We start from the raw sequence: 24,938 nt of genomic DNA on the forward strand, positions 1-24,938 counted from the left end.
TAACATAATGTGATAGGAACATTTGGAACACATTTTGAATACATAATTCTCGACACTTTGCTTACCCGGGACAATTGAATTTATTGGGAACAACTCGAAACATGCAAATATGGAACTTGACCCAACCATACTTGAAACTTACAGGAACATCATGGAATTCCATTCTAAGAGAGTAGTTTAGCCAACATACCTTGTTTGGGCTTTCCTTAAGGCAATACAACGTCCCAACACCTCTAGCAATATCAATCTATAGGAAGATAGCGAAAATCAGATAATAATTAGAAGGATTCTCATGACATAAGTCTCTTGGGAATTTTGTCAAACACCTATTATGCAAAATTGACTACAAAGCTCTACAAGGGTAATCCCTTCCCCCCTCAACCAATTTCAACAAGAAACTACACAAAATAGGTCAACAACCCGACATACTACTTCCTAATGTCACATGCATGGCCTATCTCTAACCCTACAACATACATAAATCCATAACTTCTTGCATAAAACTTAGGAGAGTGACTTACCCGGATAGATGATGGTTTAGGAAGTGGCTTCCATGATTCTTGAACATTTTAGGCAAGATTGGATGAATGAAATTTCAAGGTCTTCTCCCTCTCTCTCTAAGATACCTTCATTTCTCTCTAAAAATATCAGATTTTACCTTGTATAATGACCCTATAAGGCCTTTTTATCAAAATAGGGTCGGGTAAGAAAATTTCCAAAAATGACCCCCGAAGTCAATTATGTGGTGCAATTATGTGGTAGCAAAAATGATATGTGGCCAGCAGAATAGATATGTGGGCAGTAGAATCTATTATGTGGCCAGCAAAATTTTTATGCAGCCAACATAATGATTATGCGACCAGCAGAATGGTTATGCGGCCAGCAGAATCATTATGCAGCCAGCAGAATTATTTTTCAAAATTTGCCCATTTTCTGTTCCACTCTGTGATGCTCATGCGGTCCGCAGAACAGTTCCACGGTCGCGAAATTGACCGTAGAATCGCCTTCTTCTGCCAAAAATTCCCATCAACACTTTAGTGTATTATTCAACCCAAAAAGTCTATACCGTGGCTCGTTTTCTACAATCCTCAAACCCATTAGCCTACCTCGGCACCACGAAATCTAAAATTCCTTGGAAAACTTTTATGGGGACTTACAACATCATAAGTCAGATTCCCGTCCAGCTACACTTTGCTGAGGTCCAAAACATATGACGGATCACCATGATACTTCCGGAGCATCGAAATGTGAAACACTGGGTGAATAACTGATAGATTAGGTGGTTATACAAGTGTGTAGAACACCTCTCCAACCCTCTCAAGCACATAAAAATGACCAATATACCGGGGGCTGAACTTTTCTTTATTTCCAAACCTCATCACACCCTTCATGGGTGAAACTCTGAGCAAAGCTTTCTTATATATAATATCACGAACCTTCCTATCAGCATAACTCTTCTGTCTGGACTGTGCTGTACGAAGCCGCTCCTGGATTCACTTTACCTTCTCTAAGAAATCACAGACCAAATCAGTGCCCAACAACCTGGCTTCCCCAGGCTCAAACCAAACAATCGTGAACGATATCTCCTCCCATACAAGGCCTCATACAGAGCCATCTGGATGCTCGACTAGAAGCTGTTGTTGTAGGCAAACTCTGCTCCGCTCAGACTGTCCATCTATCTGGCGATTAAATGATGTACTTATCTCTACCCGTATGCCAACTCTCACTGCACTGCTCCCCAAAACTTTGACATGAACTGAGTTGTCTGATCTGCGATAATAGACATAGGCACACCATGAAAGCGAACAATCTCACAAATGTAAATCCGAGTCAGTTTCTCTAAAGAGTAGTTAGTCACAAATTGAATGAAATGTGAAGACTTTTTCAGTCTATCCATAATAACCCATACTGCATCAAATGTCTTCAAAGTCCATGAAAGCCCAACTACAAAATCCATAGCTACCGGGTCTTTGATGCTCGTACTTCATTTGTTGACAATTCAAACACCGAGCCACATACTCCACAATATCTTTCTTCATTCTCCGCCACCAATAGTGCAGCCTCAAATCCTGATGCATCTTCACGGCACCTGGATGGAGGGAATACTGCAAACTATGGGCCTCCTAAAGAATCAACTCATGTAACCCATCCACATTTGGAACACATATCCGGCCCTGCATCCTCAATACCCCACCATATCCTATAGTAACTTCCCTAGCATCACTGTGCTACACCGTATCCTTCAGGATAAGCAAAAGGGGATCGTCATACTGACACGCCTTGATGCGCTCAACCAAAGAATATCGTGAAACCAAGTAAGCAAGAACTCTGCTGGGCTCTGATACATCCAACGTCCTGAACCGAATGGCCAAAGCCTGAATATCGAATGCCAATGGCTTCTCCCTAACTAAAAGATAAGCAAGATGCCCTATACTCTCGGCCTTCCTACTCAAGGCATCGGCCATCACATTGGCCTTTCCCAGGTGATAAAGAATGGTGATCTCATAGTCTTTAAGTAGCTATAACCACCTTCGCTGCCTCAAATTCAAATCCTTTTTCTTGAATAAATGCTAGAGACTCCTATGATCTGTGAATACCTAACATGACACACCGTAAAGATAATGCCTCCAAATCTTCAATGCGTGAACAATGGCTTCCAACTCCAAATCATGAACAAGGTAGTTCTTCTCATAGGGCATCAATTGACGTAAAGCATAAGCAATAACTCTGCCCTCCTACATCAACACACATCCAATGCCAATCCGAGAAGCTTCGTAGTAGAACGTATATGAACCTGGATCTTAAAGGTAAAACCAAAACTGGAGCTGTAGTCAATGTAGTCTTGAGCTTCTGAAAGCTCTCCTTACACTCATCAGACTATCTGAATGGGGCGCCTTTCTGGGTAAATCTAGTCAAAGGTGCAGCAATGGATGAGAAACCCTCTATTAAATGACGATAATAACTAGCCAAACCAAGGAAACTCCGAATTTCAGTAGCACTAGACGGTCTGGGCCAACTCTAAACTACCTCAATGTTCTTCTGATCTACCTTAATCATCTCACTAAACACCGCGTGCCCCAAAAATACCACTGAATCAAGCCAAAACTCATACTTGGGGAATTTAGCATATAACTTCCTCTCCCTCAAAGTCTGGAATACGATCCTCAGATGCTGCTCATGATCCTCCCGGCTACGAGAATACACCAATATGTCATCAATGAACACGATGATGAAGGAATCAAGATATGGCTGGAACACACTATTCATCAAGTGCATAAAAGTTGATAGGGCATTGGTCAAGATATGGCTGGAACACCTGTGGGACTGCTTCTGTGACTGATATTCTGCATCTGCGGACTCCCAGGCCTCCGTCAATTCTTCGCTTTTGCGCTCACTTTCCTGCATCTGCGGGTCTGCGGGCTCGCAGATGCGTAAATACACCCTGCACCTGCGCTCTTCCATATCTCTAGCCAAACTCCTCTTGTGCGGACCCATACTCGCAAAAGCACATCCACTTCTGCGGAAAACATTGCGCATCTGCGACTATTCCCCAGCCAAGCCAACCTCGCACCTGCGCATAAAGGGCTGCACCTACAGCTCCACATCTGTATCCAGTCCCACCGCAGGTGCGAATGCACCAGAAGACAGATTTCTTTAGCCAAAACCTCTATGTCACAATGTGATATGCAACTCATCCGTAACACACCCAGGCCCCCGGGACCCCAACCAAACATTCCAATGAATCCTAAAACACAATACAAACATACTTAAAGCCTCAAATCATATCAAACAACACCAAAATCATGAATCATACCCCAGTTCAAGCCTAATGAAACTAATGAACTTCCAACTTGTAAAACTCATGTCGAACCAGACCAAATCAATTACGAATGATTTCAAATTTTGCATATTAGTATCAAATGACACAATGGGCCTATTCCAACTGGAGTACCTAAAATCCAAAATCGATATCCATAAATTCAACTCTCGGTCAAACCTCTCAACCTTCCAATGTTCAAAAGAGAATAAGGAACTAATTAGTCCTGAAGTAGCTTATCTTAGTTAAATTGGTGCACTATCTTGCTAATGCCATAAGACCTGACATAACATTTTCTGTTAATTTAATAGCAAGATAAAGTTATTCTCCTATTCCAATACTTAACGAGAACTCTTGATATGAGATTATTTTATGCTAATTATTTTGCCCACATAAAGCTCGATCTCAAATAGGTTATTTGTTAACATGTGGAGGTACTGCTTAATCATGGTGTTCTACAAAATAGTCTATTATTGCTACTTGTCAAATCATATTGAGATAATATCTATTCTTGAAGCAAGTAGAGAATGTGTATGGTAGATATCAATAATATATTTTATTAAAGGGAGATGTGGCATAAAATGTGATACAAAAATACCTAAAATATTATATGAAGATAATTCCACATTCATAGCCTAATTAAATGGAGGATTCACAAAAGAAGATAGAACAAAATAAATTTTACCAAATTTGTTCCTCACACATGATCTCCAGAAGAATAGTTATATTGATATGCAAAAAATCTATTCAAGTGATAATCTTGCAGATTTGTTCACTAATTCTCTGTCTACTTTTAACGTTTGTGAAGATGATATACAAGATTGAAATACGAAGACTCAAGCATATGAAATAAGGTCATCAAGGGGAGTAAAATACACATTGTACTATCTTTCTCTTATCAAGATTTTTCCCATTGGATTTTACGGGTATGATTTTTAATGAAGCAACTAGCAATTCCTATTAGTAGATGTGTGTACTTTTTTTTTTCTTTCTTAGCCCATGGCCAATACAAGTGACATGCTAAGTGTATGTATGTGTGAAGTGTGCTGCCAAATATCTCATAAGGCGATTACGTTACAAAATAATAATTAACATATTTGAACAGGAGATATATCCTAAACATGATATATAGCGTAATTCAAGTCGATCACAAAGGGCTACAAACACATGAAGCTTAGAAATTAATTCAAGCCATAACTTAGCCTAAGCACTACCCCGGACATGGATAAAACTCAGTGCACGCACACATACTCATCCTCCACATGTTCGTCACCCTTGGCACGAAGCCATCATCAACAATTCAGGAAACTAGTACCTCGAACAGAGTTTAGGAAAGATACTTACCTCAAATAAGTCAAATCAATACTCTAAAACCACCTTGTTGTGCGAATCGACCTCAAAACGGCTTGAATCTAGCCAAAAATAACATTATAATATCAAATACGGTTATAGGAAATAATCACAAACAATAAATCTTCGATCTTTATACAAATACACAAAGTCAACCCGGGATTGTGTCATGCCCCGACCTCGGGGAGGGCGACCGATGCTCAACAGAGTTACCCCGGTCGAGAAAGCCTACACAGTGCTGTCTACCCAACTCACCCATGAATAAAGAGAAGTATACATTTCATAAATTAGATAGTAAGAGGTTATGTGAATAACACTAGTTCATTTCCATTAGTTATGTCATTAACAAGTCCCCAAAATAGTACACTATACATTCGTAGTTAAAGTGGGACAGATGATTCAATTACAACAAGTATAGTTCAACCTTCCTAAAATAAGATACAACCCACTCTATGTCTACGGAACCTCTAACAGAAACAAAAGAGTGTTATGACAGTGTCAGCAACAAGGCCCCGGTTATACCTCAAATACTATGTACAAAGGACAATAGATACAGGATCCCGAAATGAAGTGGGGCACACCAAGTCAGTTGTGGAGAGGGTATGCTGCTATCACTGATCAATACCACATGCTATGGAACCACCTGCATCCATTAAAGATGTAGCGCCCCCGACAAAAGGGACGTTAGTACATATGGAATAGTACTAGTATGTAAAACTAAACACCCTCTCAATAGAACGAGTAACAACAAACGGAGAAGTAAATAAGAAATCATTAAGAGAATCAAATAGTAACAAGGTTTCAAGTTAGGGGAAATGAAGATTTCAAGTAAGTTCTAATCTTTTTATGTTGGGAGATCTTTAGCACCGATACACCACCATGATTTAGCACGGAATCCGACCTCAGCCCGACGGGCTAAGCTGTCTCACCCCGAGACATCCACTCACAATACCACCATGTGCGCGGCATGTCGTCCGATCTCAGCCTGATCGGCTAAGCCGTTTCACCACAATGTCGTGTGGGTCGACATCACATCACATCTCTCTAGTAATAATCTCATCCCATATAGGGGGAAACAACTCAACACATCAATCTCATCCCATATTTGGGGAAACAATCTCATCACATTAACATGGGGATTTACCCCTCAATCGCTCCTACATCGAAACGTGTAGTTTCGAGGTTAGGTTATTTTGACCTACCCTTCCTCGGTGGCTAATCGATACTCCCAAAATATTTACTATTAAAAGGATTTACCACTTATTTCATAATCTTTTGCATATCATTCATTTCATTGGCACCAATGGCCATGACGAAGTATCATTCTTGGCATATTGGACGCACATCATATTTCATATTCTCTTCTTTCACTTTCAAATATCATCATGGATAATCAACAACAAGGCCTTTCAAATTAAGACTTTAAACACATATTTGAGAAATTTAGGGTCTTAGGCACATGTGGTTTCTTACACAATTTGATATGATAGCTTTCATTAGAGTCACATTTTTAAATCATAACATAATAACACACAGCTCATACTTAAACCACATTCTCAAATAGTAACTCAACATAAAAGAATCTTTGGAATACATATTGAACGCATATTAATTTTGACACAAGGCTTATTTGGAATAATCTATTTATAATGAGCATCACGGGACATACAAGGCCATTGTGGGGTTCAATACTAAAAGAGGAGTTTAGCCAACATACCTCGCTTTGAACTATCCTTAATTCACTACACAGTTCCGGAATCCTAGCAACTTTGATCTATTTAGAGACACAGCAACATTGAACACAGATTAGGAAGGAGTTCATGATTCTAGCTCATTTGAGCATTTTATCAAACATTAGGTGGCCATTATGATCTGAAGGCCCTCCTATGGTAGATTCCTCTATTTCACTACCCAAATTCTACCCAATTGAGCTCAACAATCTCCCCACAACCCTAGATAGTACATCCATGCATAATGAACAACTCCCACACTCAAGAATTGCTTGGCTTATTACCTTTTTTTAGTCAAATCTCGAAATTGAAGGCTAGGGCTAGAACCTTACCTTTTGGTTGAAGACCTTGTGAGTTATCCTAGAGAATTCTTCAAATCTTGAGCAAAGATTGATGAATAAGTGACTTAGAAATCCCTTTTCTCACTCTAGACCAGCTTCCTCTCTCTAAAATATAAATTTGAACCTTCTAAAATTATCCCTAAGATTATTTTAAAAGAATGGGGTCGGGTTAAAAAATTAGAAACAATGAAGCCCCGATGCCAGTCAGGTTCAAAAATTAGAAAAAATGAAGCCCCGATGCAGATCTGTGGTCACGTATACGACCATATAACACTTCTGCGGGCCGCAAAATAGACCGCATAATGGCCCTCCAGAGCTGGGCATTTTTGCCTCACTCTACGACCGATCTACGGTCCCGCAGACCTATTTTGCGGTCACATAATGCGCCACAGAACTTCCCTCTAAATTTTTTTGTGCTGGGTCTACGATGGGTTATGCGGCCCGCAAAATGAACCGCATAATGGTCCAAAAATTTGTCTAAGTTTCTGCTTTAATCTGCAGCAGATCTGTGGTCCGCAGATCTGTTCTGCCACCGCAGAATGGACCGCAAAAATGCCCTGCACTTCCAAAAATTTACTTCAACTCCCCAACGCATTGTTCAACACATAAATCTACTTCGGCACCATGAAACTTCGGTTTTAGGCAAAATTTTACGGGGCCTTACATATTATTTCCCAAAATTCAACAAAAATCACAAATCCCGACTGCCCATTTGAATATGAGTCCATCCATATAAGTTTTATCCAAATCCGACTCCGAATCGAGGTTCAAATCTCTATTTTTTTTAATTTTATAAACGTTTTCCAGAATCCCCAATTCTTCTCACTTAGATTCACCAATCAAATGCCAAATTTAAAGATAGAATCATGAGTAATAATCAAATGTGAGTCAAGAACACTTATCCAATCCAAATGGATTAGAATAGCCTTAAAATCGCCCCAATCCGAGCTCTCAATCTCAAAATATAATAAAAGGGATAAAAGTGTCGAAATTCATCTCTTAAAAGGTATGTCCTTCGTGAACGCGGCGCGTGCCTCGCGTTTGCGAATAACAAAAATCGACCGCCTCAAAACATGAATTCCAGTATGCGGACATCACCTCACGAATGAAATGAAGAACCAGCCTAAACCAATGAGAATATGACCAGGACCTCGCGAATGCGTAGGCCAACGACCCCCAGCTCCCAGCTTCTTTGCAAACGCGAACCCCAACCGCGAACGTGAAGAACGACAACTGCCTAGCTCAAAATTACCCTCCGCGAATGCTATTGCCCTATAGTGAATGCGATGAAGGAACCTACCTAGCTCTAATTACACTTCGTGATCGAAACCCTAACCCTGCGATCGTGATAAAGACCTGACACGAGCAGAATCTAGAACTTTCCAAAATGCCCCGAGTGGTCCAAAATCCACCCGGGACCCTTTCCAACATACCAAAAAGTCCATAAATACTACCTGAACCTATCCAAAGCCTCCAAACACATACGGTAATAACACAACAATGAATCAAATTCCAAAATGCAAATAGAACTTCTCTTAAATTAAAAAACATTCAAACTTCAAACCAAGCATCCGATTTAAACCTAACCAATTCGGAATGAACCCAAATTTTATACACAAGTCCAACTTCCTAAACGAAAATCCAAATCTAATAATATCAAATCAACCCCCGATCAAACTTATGAACAAACCTTCAAATTTGCAACTTTTGACATCTAAGGACAAATCAACCTGGAAACCTCAAAATCCAAATTTGGACATACTCCTCAGTCCAAAATCACCATATGAACCTGTTGGAACCATCAAAATACCAATCCGAGGTCGTTTATACAAAAGTCAAACCTTGGTCAACTCTTTCAACTTGAGCTTCCAACCCTGAAACTAAGTGTTCTAGTTTACTCGAAAACTTTCCCGAAACTAAACCAACCTTCCCCACAAATCACATAACAACAAATACATAGACGAGAAACATCAAATAGGAGACCGAGCCAAAATATATAAAATCACCGGCCGGGTCGTTACACCTATGTGAGGTAAATTCTCCATTGAATTAAACTCCTATATATTGAGTCCTAATTCGATAAGAAAAGATTTAGTAACTAAAATTTAGTTAATTTTAATGTCCTAAATATTACAAAAATAACTTAAATTACAATTTTATTCAATGTGAAATCTATTTTTAAAGGGTAACAAACACGAGCGACATTTTGCTAAGGGATTTCATGCTTTTAATATAGTATAGATTGTTGAGCTGCACACGTGTTATGTTTTGATGATTAGCAAAGAAGGATTAACTACTTGAAAGAAATATGTTTCATGTTCTAGGGTAATGTGCTACTTAACTGGTGTGCAGGAGTATGATACAGCTGACAAATGAACCAGGTTCGTGGCAGACTAAAGTTTAGTGCTTATGAGAGCGGGATTTCAGAATACTTGTGCAAGTTAATTCCTCAAGAAAGTTATATCCGTACTCTACAAGGAATGCATTAATTGAGAGGAGTCTGTGGTCAAAAGGAATCTTGTAAATAAGGAAAAACTTGCGTCGTAAGAGAAGGTTGAAAAGTTGGAAATAAATATGGAAACCAAATAAAAATAGGAGAGTTTTTCTTAACTGAAATATTCTTAGTTTTGGAACATTAATTGAAGAAGATTGTTGACCAACTTTGCAACTATAAAAGGAGGCTTTTTTTGCTGCAGTTCAGGGTTAACGTTGTTGAGAGAAATTACATAGAATTACTCATTGCTATAGAAATTAAGGCAGAAAGATACCGTTGAGGACTCAAGCTGCTCAACTGTAGAACCTGTTTCTGAAGAAGAAGTTGTTGAGGTTCTTTAGTTGTTAGGTTGAGTCAAGTGTTCTAAATTGCAAACTATTTTCTTTTGAGAAGTGAAATTGTAGGTTAGTGTAGAAAGTTTGAGTTTATGTAAGCTTCCTATGCTAGAGTTAGCTTGGGAAGGGGTAGCTACAATTGAGTTGATTGTAGGGATAAATGTACTAGAGTTAGTCCCCTTGGCTATAGAGTTGTAACCTAAAACTGTTCATTGATGTTTATTGGAGTTTTGAGGAAATCCTTCTAGGGTAGGTCATGGTTTTTACTTTCTTGAGCAAGGAGATTATTCATGTAAAAAAACTCTGTGTCTGTCAGACCCGAAATCCCAACCACGAGGCCGTGATGGAACCTAAAATCCACTTGCTAGGCAAGCCAATGTTAGATAAAGAATTAAAAGTAGAATAATAGTAATTAACAACGATTGAAATACTCTAAAATACGTCTAATAAATCCATGAGTAGCGCGATCTAAACTAATCCCAGAAATACGGAGTCACAAGTACATGAGTGACTAAAACACTACAAATATAGTCTGAAATAAAATACAATTGTTCGAAATATGATAAATAGTAAAAAAGATAGAAGGGGACTCCAGGGACTGCGAACGCCGTGCAACTTTACCTCAAGTCTTCTGGGTGGATCTGATCCGAGCAATCTCCTTTGCGCGCTGCTAGGATCAACACCGGGATCTGCACAAGAAGTGAAAAAGTGTAGTATGAGTACAATCGACCCCATGTACTCTGTAGGTGTCGAGCCTAACCTCAACGAAGTAGTGACGAGTCTGTGATAAGACACTCACTATACACTTGTTCGAATAATAAATAGAAGACAATAGAAATACAGAGAACATGAATAAACTCATAAGAACGGGACCCAAAGGTCTACTAACAGAGGGCCCTAGAATAACACTATCTCATAACCTCATGTCACTGTACAGAAATGTAACACCACAGTTACAACCAGTTACAACACATCATACCCCATTGCGGTGAGCAACCCGATCCAAATATTATCACAATATCTATTGCGGCATGTAACCTGATCCCAATATCATATCAATATTTGTTGCGGCGTGCAACCCGATCCCAGTATTGTATTAGTATCTATTGCAGCATGCAACCCGTTCTGATTATCATTTTACTATCATTAACAACTCAACACACCCAATTCCGAAATTCCAACACAAAATGGTGTCTTAAGTAAGATGGAATTAAAGCTAGAAAAGTTTTTATTTTTATCTTGTCTCAGCCAAATGATTTGGTATATATATTAATTTCAGAGGATAAATCAGCCTCAGTCAACATAGCATAGATACTAGAATGTATATATAAATGGAGCTTGTTGTAATTTTCCTCAAGCTTGAATTTAGTCCAAACATCCACTAGAAACATGCTTGAAAGCAGAAATTACAATGTTCTTCAACATTTCATTACTCTAGAATCTATGCATTTTTGCTTGTTGTTTATGCTCGCCTGTGGGGGTGGAGTATGCTTGATAACCACCTTTCATATAGTGTTGGTTCAACATGTATTATCTTCTGATGCATTTGGCAATGCAAGCTTGTTGGTTTTTCTTGTGTATGTAATTAATTGTCAGTTCAGTACTGCTGATGTGGTAATTCTGTACCTTCATTTCGGTTATTCAATTTGTGGTTACCCTGAGGCTCAGCTTCTTTTCATTTTATTCTTTTGGAACTATTAAATTTTTTGAACCGTCTATATCTCTCATTATCTTCATTTTTACATGTCTAATTGTTACTTTTATTGATTTGTCTCAGATGTTGGACTACAATGTGCCTGGAGGTAGGACTGAATTTCTCCATTTAACTATTCTAAAATTTTCTACTTCATTTACAGTCTTTGATAGCTTAAGAATTTCTTCCAGCGGCTTTATAATAGCATACTGTCTATGCAGGGAAGCTTAATCGGGGGCTCTCTGTTATTGACAGCTACAGTTTGTTGAATGATGGGAGAGAACTAACTAGTGAGGAAATCTTTCAAGCATCTGCCCTTGGCTGGTGCATTGAATGGGTATGCAAAATAAATACTCTTAAATTTGTGGCTGACTCTGAATTCTTTGGTGACCCCAATAAATATAGTTTTAGTTCCGTATTTCTTCTTTTCAAGCGTGTGATTGGTGCAATGTATGTTGCAGCTTCAAGCATATTTCCTTGTTCTTGATGATATAATGGATAACTCTCATACACGTCGAGGTCAACCATGCTGGTACAAATTACCAAAGGTGTGGTCCCACACAAAGAGATTACTTGTTTGTTACTCATCGTATTTTTTCTTTTCAGTCGGTGATTTCTTGTTTCAATATTTCTTATAGGTTGGCATGATTGCTGTTAATGATGGCATACTTCTCCGCAACCACATCACGAGAATTCTGAAGAACCACTTCAGAGCAAAGCCTTATTATGTTGATCTTCTCGATTTGTTTAATGAGGTAGGATTCTTTGCACACCAAAAGGCCTTTGAATTAAACCTTATATAATGCTGACCTTTTGCTTTCTCTCTTTTGCTTTGGGGACGTATCCTGACAGGTTGAGTTCCAGACTGCCTCTGGACAAATGATAGATTTGATCACAACACTTGTTGGAGAGAAAGATTTATCAAAGTACTCATTGCCTATGTAAGGAGACATCTTCAAGACTTTTACAATATTTCTGCTTTCAGTATTTCTTGCGTGATTTAACTTTGATAATGATGTGATTACATGCAGTCATCGCCGGATTGTCCAGTATAAAACTGCTTATATAAAACACCAAGGAACTACAAGTACCAACATGGAACAACGAACATCTCATATCCATAAACCTTGAAAAATCATTAAAGAAAGAATAGCCACGGTCTCACACAAACATATATAACATAATGAATTACAACACGTAAGGTAAGGGCAACAAAGACAAGTAAAGTAATGAGGCAGTGAAGATGATCAATTAATACAGGTGAAAGCATATAGCAGGTAAGCAGATATTTAACAACTACAACAACAATAATGACCCAGTAGAATCCCACAAGTGGGTTCTGGGGAGGGTAGAGTATACGCAGACCTTACCCCTACCCCGGAGGGATAAAGAGGCTATTTTTGAAAGACCCTCGGCTAAGCAGATATTTAACGAGGAAGGAATAACCAGAAACAAGTAAAAATTAAATGACTGATAACAAGCAAGACATAATTATTAGGTAATGACATGTAGCATTCATGCATTACGAGATATAACATGAAATAAATAATAACATAAAGGTAAACAGTTCATCCCCGTATGCTTTAACCCATGACAAGTCATATACACTCGTTACTTTGTATATACGCCATCCCCACACAATATTCACGTGGCGATAAATCAAACAAGTCCTAATTCCCTCAAGTCAAAGATAAACGCGAAACTTACCTCTTTTCGCAACCAAATCAATAATCAACCATGACTTTTATTTTCGAACAAGCCTCCAAACCAACCGAATCAAGCCAATTATCATTCAAAAAATTCAAAATAAGCTTTAGAAGCTACCCATGAATGAAAAAGGTTCAATCTTTAGATAAATTTAAAATTCAACCTCTGGTCCGCTTGGTTGAAATCTGAGATTCGGACCAAATGCCTATTACCCATTAAGCCCGAGCCGGATTATGTGATTTTTTTTGAAATCCGACCTCAGTATGAGGTCTACTAATTAATTTTACAAATACCTAAATTCTACCCAAAACCCCTAATTTCTACCTTGAATTTCGAAGATTTGATGTTAAAATTCATGGAAAGTAGTTGAAATTGATTGAAAACTAGTTGAAAACCCCTAATTGCCAATGAATTAAGGAAGACAAAGCTCTCAAGAAATTTCCTCTATGGGTGGAGTCTAGGGTTGAAGAATGGTATAAAATGAGCTAAGTCCCATTTTCTCCACATTTTACCAGTTGCAGATGTCACAATTGCAAACCCTTACGATGTGCGCAAATGCAAAACACGGATAGTAAATGCAATCAGTGCATCAGACCCACAGAAGTCGCAAATGCGACTTATTCCTCACAAATACGAAGATCCCCTCCATCGTAACTGCAAGTAATGCTTCGCAAATGCGAAGTTGTTGTCACTACACTTTGTGTCGCAAATGCGACTCTGAGATTTGCAAATTCTATAACGACCTGACCAATCATTTTGTGTATTTGAGCCCCGTTTCCCCTTTTGATGCTTCACATATGTATTTTTATGGTTTTATGACCTGCAGTGTTGATTGGTTTAGTTTCGGGAATGTTTTAGGTTGATTTATACTCTTTGATTCTTGGCTTAAAAGCCTAAGTTGATTATGTCGATTAATGTTTGGCTTTTGTGAAAACGATCTCGAAAAGGTTTTTGATGGCCGATAGGTTTGTATCATGATTTGGGACTTGAGCGTATGCCCTAAATTGAATTCGAAAGTCCGTAGGTTGATTTGTGTTGTATTGCCGAAAGTTGGCAATTTGAGATTTTGGAAGATTTCCCAAGTTTGATCGCAGGTTGACTTGTGGCTATTGGGTTCGGAATTTTATTTTGGGACTTGGAATAGGTCCGTTATGTTATTTAGAACTTGTCTACAAAATTTAGTGTCGTTTGGAGTTGATTTGTTAGGATTTAGACGCATGGTTGCAATTCAAGAGATACTTGAACTTTTCTTTGAAATTTATGCATTCTGGTGTTTGATTTGTAGTTTTAGATGTTATTTTTATATTTTAATCACGTGAACGAGTTTTTATGATGTTTTTGGACTTGTAAGAATGTTTGGTTTGGAGCCCCGAGGGCTCGGATGTGTTTCGGCATGGCTTGGACTGGGATAGCATTTTCTAGTGTCCTGCGAGCACCAACCTCGCAATTGCGAGCATGGAAGGGGAGGCTCTAGTATCTCAATTGCGATACCTTTTTCGCAATGGCGAAGTAGTACCTGGGCAGGGTAGGATCACATTTGCGATAATTGTGTCGCATTTGCGATGGGAATAGGGTTCGCATTTGCGAACCCGTTGTCGCATTTGCAGCTTATCCCTTAGGCTGTCAGTAGCTGCTTTTGCAAGGAATTCTTCGCAATTGCGAGGGTCCGCAATTGCGAACCTAGTGTCACAATTGTGACATCTACAATTCAACAAAAGTTAGAAAAGTTGGGATTTAGGTCTCATTTTCATATCCTAGAACCCTAGACTTGGTAGGAGGCGATTTGGAGAGGGGATTTTCATCTATAAATACTGGGTAAGTGATTCTAATCAATTTCCAACTATATTTAATGATTATATCATAGATTAAACATCAAATTTATGGGAATCAAAGAGTAAAATTGGGGATTTTGTCAAAGTTTTGAAAAATAAATGAATATTTGAGTTTTGAGAGTCGATTTGGACTCAAATTTGAAAACAAAACACATATATGGACTCGTGAGGTTATGGGTAGTCGGAATCTACCCTTAGACCCGGGTTTTAACCCTAGCGAGCCTGGGGTTGAGTTTTGTTGACTTTTTGTGAATCGTATAAAGATCAAAGCTTTATCTATTGTAATTGATTTCCCTTACATTGTTTGATGATGATAAGTCTTTTTTGGTTAGATTTGAGCCACGTGGAGGAGTAATTTAGTGGAAAATCTATATTCTAGGGTTGATTTGGCCTATTTGAGGTAAGTATATTGCCTAACTTTGTGTGGGAAAATTACCCCATAGGATTTGGGTTGTTTGTGCTAATTGTACTATGTGAAAGATGTGTACACAAGGTGAGGATTGTGTACACGGGATATATGTGGTATTTTGAGCGGTTTAGACTTTTAGACTTCTTCCATACCTTTACTTGAATTTGTTATAACATGTTACATATTTTATTGGTAAATTTACTCTCACATGATCTAATTGATGTTGCTAGCATTTGTTATACCCTTTATTGTTTTAATTGCTCTTATATGCTTAATTGAAGTTGCTACCTTCCTTATTGTCTTGTTACCTCTTTTATTGTTGAAATACTCTTACTTGAAGTTGTTATTTCGTGGAATATCTTCTTATTTAGTTATGGGTGTTGAAGTTGTGGAAATCATTATCACATTAAGGTTCAAATTATTACTTGTTGAGTATTCCTCATTCATTTTGATATTATTGAGATTCTTGTATACATTGTGATTGAGCCATGGTCTCTACGTTGTGGTAACATTGGTATTGTTGTTTTCGGCAAGTGTTTTGGCATATGGACACATGTGGTGCGAGTTGATTATTGTGTTGTAATATTGATACGCATGCGGTGGTATAAGGATAGGGGTTGATACGCATGCAGTGAGATAAGGTGGGAATTTATACGCATGTTGCTAGTAAGGGAATTACTTGAAGCTATGCAGTGAGATAAGAGGGCTAAAATACTTGTAGCTATATCGGAAAAATGTTTTCAACAATAAATGCAAGGCTCATGCGGTGATATAAGAAAAGATTGTGATTGAAGTTGTGAAATCTGAAAATGAGGCGGTACCTCAATTGTGATTCTTGTTGTACATTCCATGCTAAAAGAGGCTTGTTGGTTGAACAATTCTTATTTTTTTCTTCATTGTCTTACTTGTACTTGTCCGTGTTTGACAATTTGTTGTTTCATCATGTCTTACTACTTGTTGCCTTTACCGCTTAAATTTCCGTTGCTAGGTTATACTGTAAACTGCTTATTTATCATTTACTTCCATGCTTTCCATTATTAGACTAAGCTATATTCTGTTTGGCTTTCTTTTCCTAGTAGGTGTCTTTACCTGGCCTTGTCACTACTCTACCGAGGTTAAGCTTGATAGTTACTAGGTACATTTGTGGTATACTCATACTATGCTTTTACACATTTTTGTGCAGATCCAGGTACATCTGCCCGTGCTGGACGCCAGTGATTGATTGGCTACTTTTGGAGACTTCAAGGTACACCTGCTTGACGTTCATAGGCCTTGAAGTCACCTTCTGCTTTTAGATGTTCTACTGTTTATTTCCCGTTCCAAAACACTATTGTATTTCGAGACTATTAGTCCATTCATGTAGATCTTATGACTCGGTTCCACCAGGTTTTGGGGAGTTGTTATTAGCTGTACTGTTGAGTTTTATTTATGATAGTTTAATGGTTTAATTGGAGGTTTTATTATTATTTCTGCTATTTCTTAATGTATATTAGGCTTACCTAGTCTTAGAGACTAGGTGCCATCACGACATCCTAAGGGGAGAAATTGGGATTGTGACAAATGTGATCCGAGCTCAGTTGGCAAAAGCAAACTCTACTTCATAAGTACAAAGTGCTAGCCCCACCCCATGTTCACATTTGCGAGCCTGATATCGGAAATGTGAGGCTCGCAATTGCGACCAGGTGCTAGTAAATGCGAGACTTGCAGCCTTACACCAGCAACTGTTGGGCACCAACAATTCCAAATCAGTCCGCAATGCATCCGAAACTTATCCGAGCCTCTCGAGCTCCAGACTGAACATGCACATAAGTGTAATAACATCATACAAACTCGCTCACTACCTCAAATCACCAAAATAACATCAAATAACAAGAATCGATCATCAAAAGTCAAGATTTCAACTTAAAAATGCATTTTCCCCAATCTTTCACATAATGCGCCGAAACGCGCTCAGGTCACCCGGAACCCCAACCAGATATGTGTACAAGTCCAAAAATATCATACAAACTTACCAGAATCGTCAAAAATACAGATCTGGGGTCGTTAACCAAAAACGTTGACCGTGGTCAACCCAACCTCATTTAAGTCAAAATCACCTTTTCTTCAAATTTTACATAAATATTTTATGAAAAATGACACAGACCACGTACACATGTCATATAACATTAAATGAAGCTACGGGAGTCTTGAAACATAGAAAAGGGTGCTAGTATGCAAAATGAAATATTAGGTCGTCACAATATCATTTAAATTCTGCAATTATATCTATTTGTATCTGTGTGCCTAGTTTAAAGAACTACGTTCTTTGAAATTTCAAATTTCGAGTCAGACATAATTCAAACCCTCTTCTTCAGTCTGGTTCAACTCTAAAATAACAATCAGTATTAGAGTAGGTTCTTTCATAAGAGGCTAACACCTTGAAATGATCTACAATGACTGCACCACCGGATGCGCAAGAAGTTCATCCTCGAACAGACATAGAAACGTACCTGGACTGGTAAAAAGGTGGGGGTATCTTCTCCACATATTGGACTTAGACTCCCACGTAGCCTCCTCAATCGGCTGACCTCTCCAATGCACTTTCACATAAGGAAACTCTTAGATCTCAACTTACGAACTTGCCGATCTAGAATAGCCACCGACTCTTCCTTATAGGTCAAATGTTTGTCAAGCTATACCGTGCTGAAGTCGAAAACATGTGATCTATCCTCATGGAACTTTTCGAAGCATGGAAACTTGAAATATCGGATGTACCCTCGTTAGGATAGGAGGCAATGCAAGCCTATAAGCAACCTCCCCAACTCTCTCCAAGATCTAAAACATGTCAATAAACCTCGGGATCAACTTGCCCTTCTTCCCAAACTGCAAGTCGCCCTTCGTAGGCGACATTCGGAGAAGAACCTTCTCACCTACCAAGTAGGCCATATCTCAAACCTTCCGATCCGCATAACTCTTTTTCCTGGACTGAGCTGTATGAAGTCGCTCTTGAATCACCTTAACCTTTTCTAAAGCATTACGAAGCAAATCAATGCCCAGCAATCTAGCCTAACCAGGCTCAAACCAACCAACCGGCGAACGACATCACCTCCCATATAAGGCCTCGTACGAAGCCATCTAGATACTCGACTAATAGCTATTATTGTAGGCAAACTCTACTTGAGGTAAAAACTGGTCCCACTGACCCCAAAATCCATAGAGCTCACCCGCAATATGTCTTCCAATATCTGAATAGTGCGCTCGGACTGCCCGTCCGTCTGAGGATAAAATGCGGTACTCAGCTTAACCCACATGCCTAACCCATGTTGCACGGCTCTCCAAAAATGCAATGTAAACTGCGTGCCTTGGTTAGAAATGATGGAAATGGGCACGCCGTACAGGAAGATAATCTCCCCGACATAAATCTGAGCCAACCGCTGTGAAGAATATGAAGTCATCACCGGAATGAAGTGTGCAGACTTAGTTAACTGGTTCACAATAACCCAGACTGCGTCATATTTCCTCAAGGTTCATGGTAAGCCTACTACAAGATCCATAGTGATGCGCTCCCACTTCTACTTCGGTATCTCCAATCTATGAGTCAACCCACACAGTTTCTAATGCTCATACTTCACCTGTTCAAAATTCAAACACTGAGAGACATAATCAACAATATTTTTCTTCATTCTTTGCTACCGATAGTGTTGTGTCAAGTCACGGTACATCTTCGTGACACCTGGATGAATGGAATAGCGCAAACTGTGAGCCTCATCAAGAATCAGCTCTCTCAACCCATCAACTTTTGGAACACTTATTCGGCCATGAAGCTGCATAACATCGCCATCTCCAATCAAAACATCATTGGCACCACCACGCTGCACCGTGTCCTTCAACACCAACAAATGAGGATCATTAAACTAGCGATCTTTGATACGCTCCAACAACAATGACTGCCACAACACAAGCAAAAACCCGGTTGTGCACCAAAACATCCAATCTCATGAGCTAATTGGCCAAAGCCTAAACATCCATTGCTAGTGGCCTTTCCACTGCTGGTAAATATGCCAAATTGTCCATGCTCTCAGCCTTCCTACTCCATGCATCGCCCACTACATTGGCCTTTCCCGAATGATATAATATGGTGATTTCATAGTCTTTCAACAAATATAAGCATCTCCGCTGTTGCAAATTAATGTCCTTCTTCTTGAATAGGTGTTGGAGACTCCGATGGTCGGTATAGACCTCACATGGGATGCCGTATAGATAGTGCCTCTAAATATTCAGCGTGGGAATAATGGCTACCAACTCTAAATCACGCACAGGGTAGTTCTTCTCATGAATCTTCAAGTTCCGAGACGTGTAGGCAATCACCCTACTATCCTACATTAATACTGCACCAAGTCCAATACGTGATGCAACACAATACACGGTGTAGGATCCTAAACCTATAGGCAACACCAACACTGGGGCTGTAGTCAATGCAGTCTGAAGCTTCTGAAAGCTCTCCTCACACTCGTCGGACCATCTGAAAAGAACACCCTTTTGGGTCAACTTGGTCAATATGACTGAGATAGATGAAAATTCCTCCACAAACCAATGGTAATAACCCACCAATCCCAAAAAGCTCCAAATTTCTATAGCTGAAGTAGGTCTAGACTAGTTCTGAATTGCCTCAATCTTCTTAGGATCCACCTTTATGCCCTCGGAAGATACAACATGCTCCAAAAGGAAACTGAGTCTAACTAGAACTCACACTTCAAAACTTGGCATATAACTGACGATCCTTCAAAGTCTGAAGTATGATATGGAGATACTGCTCATGCTCCCCTCGGCTGCGAGAGTAAACCAAGATATAATCAATGAAGACAATCATGAAGGAATCCTGATAAGGCTCGAACTCCAAGTTCATCAAATCCATAAAGGCTGCTGGGGCTAGTCCGAAAAGATATCTTAGGGACATTCGATGCCCTCACTACTAGAAATTGGAGCTATGGCAACACTTTTTATTGCCACGGATATGTAACCGTTGCTATAGATAGTCTATTGCAACGGTTCCAACCGTTGCGTAAGGTAATTGGTACTATCAACATAGTTTAGCGTCTAAACCGTTGCGTTATTCCAAAAACCGTTACAGTAGATTTTCTATGGGATTTCTTTTATAGACAACCATGGCAATAAGTCTATCTATAGTAATGGTTATTTGCAATTTTAATGTAAGTCAACGGTTATGAATTCCCTCTTTAATTTCCGCCAAATTTTGGACGGCCCGCTAAAAGAGACCCGCTTCTATTTTATTTTATAATTAATAAAATAATAAAATCTAATAATAATACACACACCAGAGATTACGAGGAAGACAAACACCTTATCACAAAAAGTTCCAATCTCTCTCTCCCAAAAAGCATTTATCAGTTCGCCGGAGATTACAAGGAAGACAAACCACCATCGGCGGCACAGGTAAGCTACATTTTTTTATCACGATTCCAACTGTATTCTACCATTTTTGTTTATTTTCTTTAAGATCTCTGTCATTCCTTCTGTTTTCCACACTGCCTGCGCGCCGCTAGGCCTTCTGTTTTTCATTTCTAGGGTTTCATAGAAAATGAAGTTGAGCTCTATATTTGTCGAAACATCAATTCTTTTGTCTCAATTTATTTAATTTGAGGTCTTGCAACTCCAATGTTGAATTTTTGAGTGATGTTAATTACTAGTAAAGAGGGTTTGTGTTATCTATATGGAGTTTAACTTTCTTGAAAGTTGACAAAACGTGGGTTATAAAGATACTGTGATTTGTCCTATAAAAAAATAGTACAAGTATTTAATTTGGAAATTTTTAATCATAATTCAGATTTCTGCAACTTTCAAGATTCTTCAGGTATTGCTTTTGTCACCATCAGAAAGAGATTATGTGATGTTACATCAGAAATGTAATATGGGCATTATTTGATTTCAAATTCTGAAGCTGCCTTTCTTATTGGTACTATAAGTTGTCAATGATAAGTGATATGTAAACAACTCTACAATATCTAGTCTCTTTAAGTGAGACCTTGTGACCATTAGGCCATTTCTTATGCAGAGAAGATTAGTCAAGAATAAATGAGACCTTGTGACCATTAGGCCATTTCTTATGCAGAGAAGATTAGTCAAGATTAGTCTTCTGCTATATAATATTACTACTTTTCTCTATAGGTAGATTCTAATGGAGATGGTAGAAATATGTCTAAGCTTATTGTTAGTTTCTGCTCTTTCAAAGTTTATTCTACTATAGAGTCATGTCTGGAGTTAAAATCATTGCTCTTCTTAGTCTGAATTGGCTGACATAAAAAGGTGTGTGATGAATTAGTATATTTTGTCCGACTTCCGAATTTAACAGGGTTCAGAGGATTGACATTTATATCATTATCTTGGTATGCTGGTGGAGTAAATTCTGTATTCAGAGTTTATTGTTCCAATATTTGCTACTAGGAAAACAGAAAGCAGGAAATATTGTATAATCAGACACATAACTACATGAAGTATAAATACAACCATCGCTGCATTTAACTTATAGTAGTAGATTAGTATATAAGAGTAGAGATTTTTAAAAGCTCACAGTAATGGAGGCTTTACCTATTTTACAGTCGAACTTTGAGGAATCATGGTAATCCAACTTTTCTTCATATAAAAATTCATAGGCTTACGCCAATTAGTCTTCTTCAAACAATGACCAATATATTTATATAGTTAGTTCTTTTCATTTTTATCAAGAATAAAGTAGTGGTCAAGGATATCTATGCAACCCATAAAAAAGAGAGGACATCTATGCTTGTGGGATAAAATCAATATTCTATGGTACATGGTGAAACTACAATTGGAGGCAATACTCTCTAAATTAATACCTTTTTTCAATTTTGTATTCTCTTGTCGAATGAGGTTTACCTTTTTATAGAGTTCTATATTTTCTTGATGAATATGATTGCCCTGCAGAAGCAATATTAATTATTTGGGTACCAAAATTTAAAGATAAGAGAATATGGGAAGTTGTGATAGTTTTTCTAGTAGAACCTTCTGATTTAGTTCTCCTTTTCTGTGTTTGTTGATTTTTATGCTATATACTGTATTCTTTAGATTCTTGGTCATTTGTTGGAAATTGATGCCCGACTTAGTTATCTCATGCTTCTTTTGGCTAAGTCTCTGCGGTCTATGGAGTCTTCCTAAAGGATTTTCTATGGTTTCCTTCTTACCCAACTCTGTATGCAAGTCTTAGATATTTCAGTGGTTTCCTTTGGTAAAGGAGGAGAAATTCCAGCTAACATGGTTGTTAAATGTTTGGCCTGCCTGGGATTCTAGCTAACATGATTATTTTTGTTTTCATTACGATATATTAATATGGTTTAAAGCTGCCTCTATGGTCAGCTGTGATAAATATCTCTTTAAAGAACTTTCTACTCAACGTGCACACCTAGTAGTACTAAATGATGGAGTTTTTTCGGGATTCTATTCTTTCTATGTGAAACCTTTTATATGAAAACTGAGAAGGATATACTGTAAGATCTACGTCATATATGATCTTCTACTTTTGTTGATTCCAAGTATTCCAAGTTTCCGTATCTGTGCTATTGCTAATACAGAAATCGAAGTCAGAATTAAAATCATTATTGGCAGTAGTAGTAGCAGCAATATATTTGTGGCAAAGATTATGGGAAACGGAGATTCTTGGACTTGTGGCTAAACTTGGAGCTTTAGAGATCATATCAATGGCCATGGTTTTTGTTTTCTTGATTCAATTATTGAAAGGACATAAAAGAAAAAAATCTAACGCGGTGGGATAGTTGTGGTAAGAGGACAAGATTCAAACGTGATGTGGGAACACTGCCTAACAGGGTCCTTGGGCTTTATATGTTAGCTATTCGAATTTCTACAAAAATTCAATTGACTTGGTCGTTGAAACCAAGTGAACCTCTCGCCCACTGTTAGTTGCATGATGTCGATATGTTCATTAGAAGGAGTTGAGGCATAGTCATCCAACTCGTCAACATATATTACGTCGTCTCACACTGCTGCTGTTGTGATAACCAAAAGAATCACAACAAGATTCTCAAATATTGTTGATTCTGTCATGAGGTTCTTTTTCTTCTCATCCATTTCATACTCAACTTGATCTTCAATTTCATTATTCTTGTTTTCATCAGTATCTAAACCAGTTGCTAATGTTTCTTCACCATTCGTTATGGTCAAACATGGCAAACTTAGAAGACTACAACTTCTTGTCGTAGTTTCTTTTTGTTTTACAACTACTATTGTTGGTTCTGGAGTTTTTATGTTCTTTTCTTTTTTCATGGCAATTTGTGCTATGAGTATTCTTAGACCGGATTCTCTTGAAGGGTAATAACTTTATTTATCCTCTTTAGTAGGTGGAGTAGATCAAGAAATGAATGATGAAGACAGTGAAGAACTAGACCTTACTTGAGATGAATTTTGAATTGTTATAGATGAATGTTCTAGGAATATTTTGTTATCAACATTTTTGAAACTTACTCTCTTGAAATGTACTAAACTTATGCACTTGGGGTAGAACATTTGCTTTAAGGATATTATTTGCTTGATAGATAATTTTATATTATTAATAGTTTCATTTTATGATGTATTTAAATTTTAGTGTTATTATAATTTATTATATATATAAATAATTATTTATAACAGGTGCTATATTTTGGTTTTAATTAAACTGATACAATAGCCTACCGGAACCGTTGCAATAGGACACAAATGACGTTCCATTAGATAATGTAAATTATTGCAATAGGTTCTATAAACCGTTCCAAAATGATCTATAAACCGTTCCAAATACAAATATAACTGTTACGATAGCTTAAATAAACCGTTGTTATATTCATATATAACCGTAACAATAGCTTACATAAGTGTTGCCTTAAATAATATGGTAACGGTTAAGAACCGTTGTATAAACAATGTAGTAACGGTTTTAAACCGTTCCAATAAAAAAAAAATTATTCCAACAGAGAAAGGAAAAACCGTTGCGATAGACGTATCTATAGTCACGGCGATGCAAACAGTTGCAAGAACCATTCCTATAGACCTATGGGCACGCGGGCTGATGTAACGGGCGGTAAACCGTTCCAATATCTCTATGGCAACGATTAACAGTTTGTGGGAACAGTTTTTCAAGCGTTACCGTAGACCACTTTTTCAGTAGTGCCTAATCTTTACCTGATGGTAGTCCGGCCTAAAATCAATCATGAAAAATACCTTGG

At 38.2% G+C, this 24,938-nt stretch overlaps 1 protein-coding gene and 1 long non-coding RNA gene across 2 annotated transcripts; both read left to right on the top strand.

The window, feature by feature from the left end:
* Window positions 1–11,716: 11,716 nt before the first annotated feature.
* Window positions 11,717–12,891, top strand: LOC104095128 (farnesyl pyrophosphate synthase-like). Its single transcript, XM_009601181.4, has 6 exons — window positions 11,717–11,869; window positions 11,982–12,097; window positions 12,222–12,308; window positions 12,399–12,515; window positions 12,613–12,701; window positions 12,792–12,891. The coding sequence occupies exons 1-6, from the start codon at window positions 11,845–11,847 to the stop codon at window positions 12,889–12,891; spliced, it is 534 nt and encodes a 177-aa protein (XP_009599476.3). The 5' UTR covers window positions 11,717–11,844.
* A 7,979-nt stretch (window positions 12,892–20,870) lies between these two features.
* Window positions 20,871–24,316, top strand: LOC104095127 (uncharacterized). The gene is made up of 2 exons (XR_686062.4): window positions 20,871–21,141; window positions 24,075–24,316. It is a non-coding gene; the product is annotated as an uncharacterized lncRNA (long non-coding RNA).
* Window positions 24,317–24,938: the final 622 nt, after the last annotated feature.

Source organism: Nicotiana tomentosiformis, chromosome 11 (assembly GCF_000390325.3).
Source record: "Nicotiana tomentosiformis chromosome 11, ASM39032v3, whole genome shotgun sequence".
NCBI lineage: Eukaryota > Viridiplantae > Streptophyta > Magnoliopsida > Solanales > Solanaceae > Nicotiana > Nicotiana tomentosiformis.

What these genes read in the sequence shown, in the direction of transcription:
- LOC104095128 (XM_009601181.4), top strand. Translation starts at nt 11,845, where the DNA reads ATGTTGGACTACAATGTGCCTGGAG. An exon ending in GGACTACAATGTGCCTGGAG is followed by an intron (nt 11,870 to 11,981) that starts GTAGGACTGAAT and finishes CTGTCTATGCAG; the next exon opens with GGAAGCTTAATCGGGGGCTC. An exon ending in TTGGCTGGTGCATTGAATGG is followed by an intron (nt 12,098 to 12,221) that starts GTATGCAAAATA and finishes TGTATGTTGCAG; the next exon opens with CTTCAAGCATATTTCCTTGT.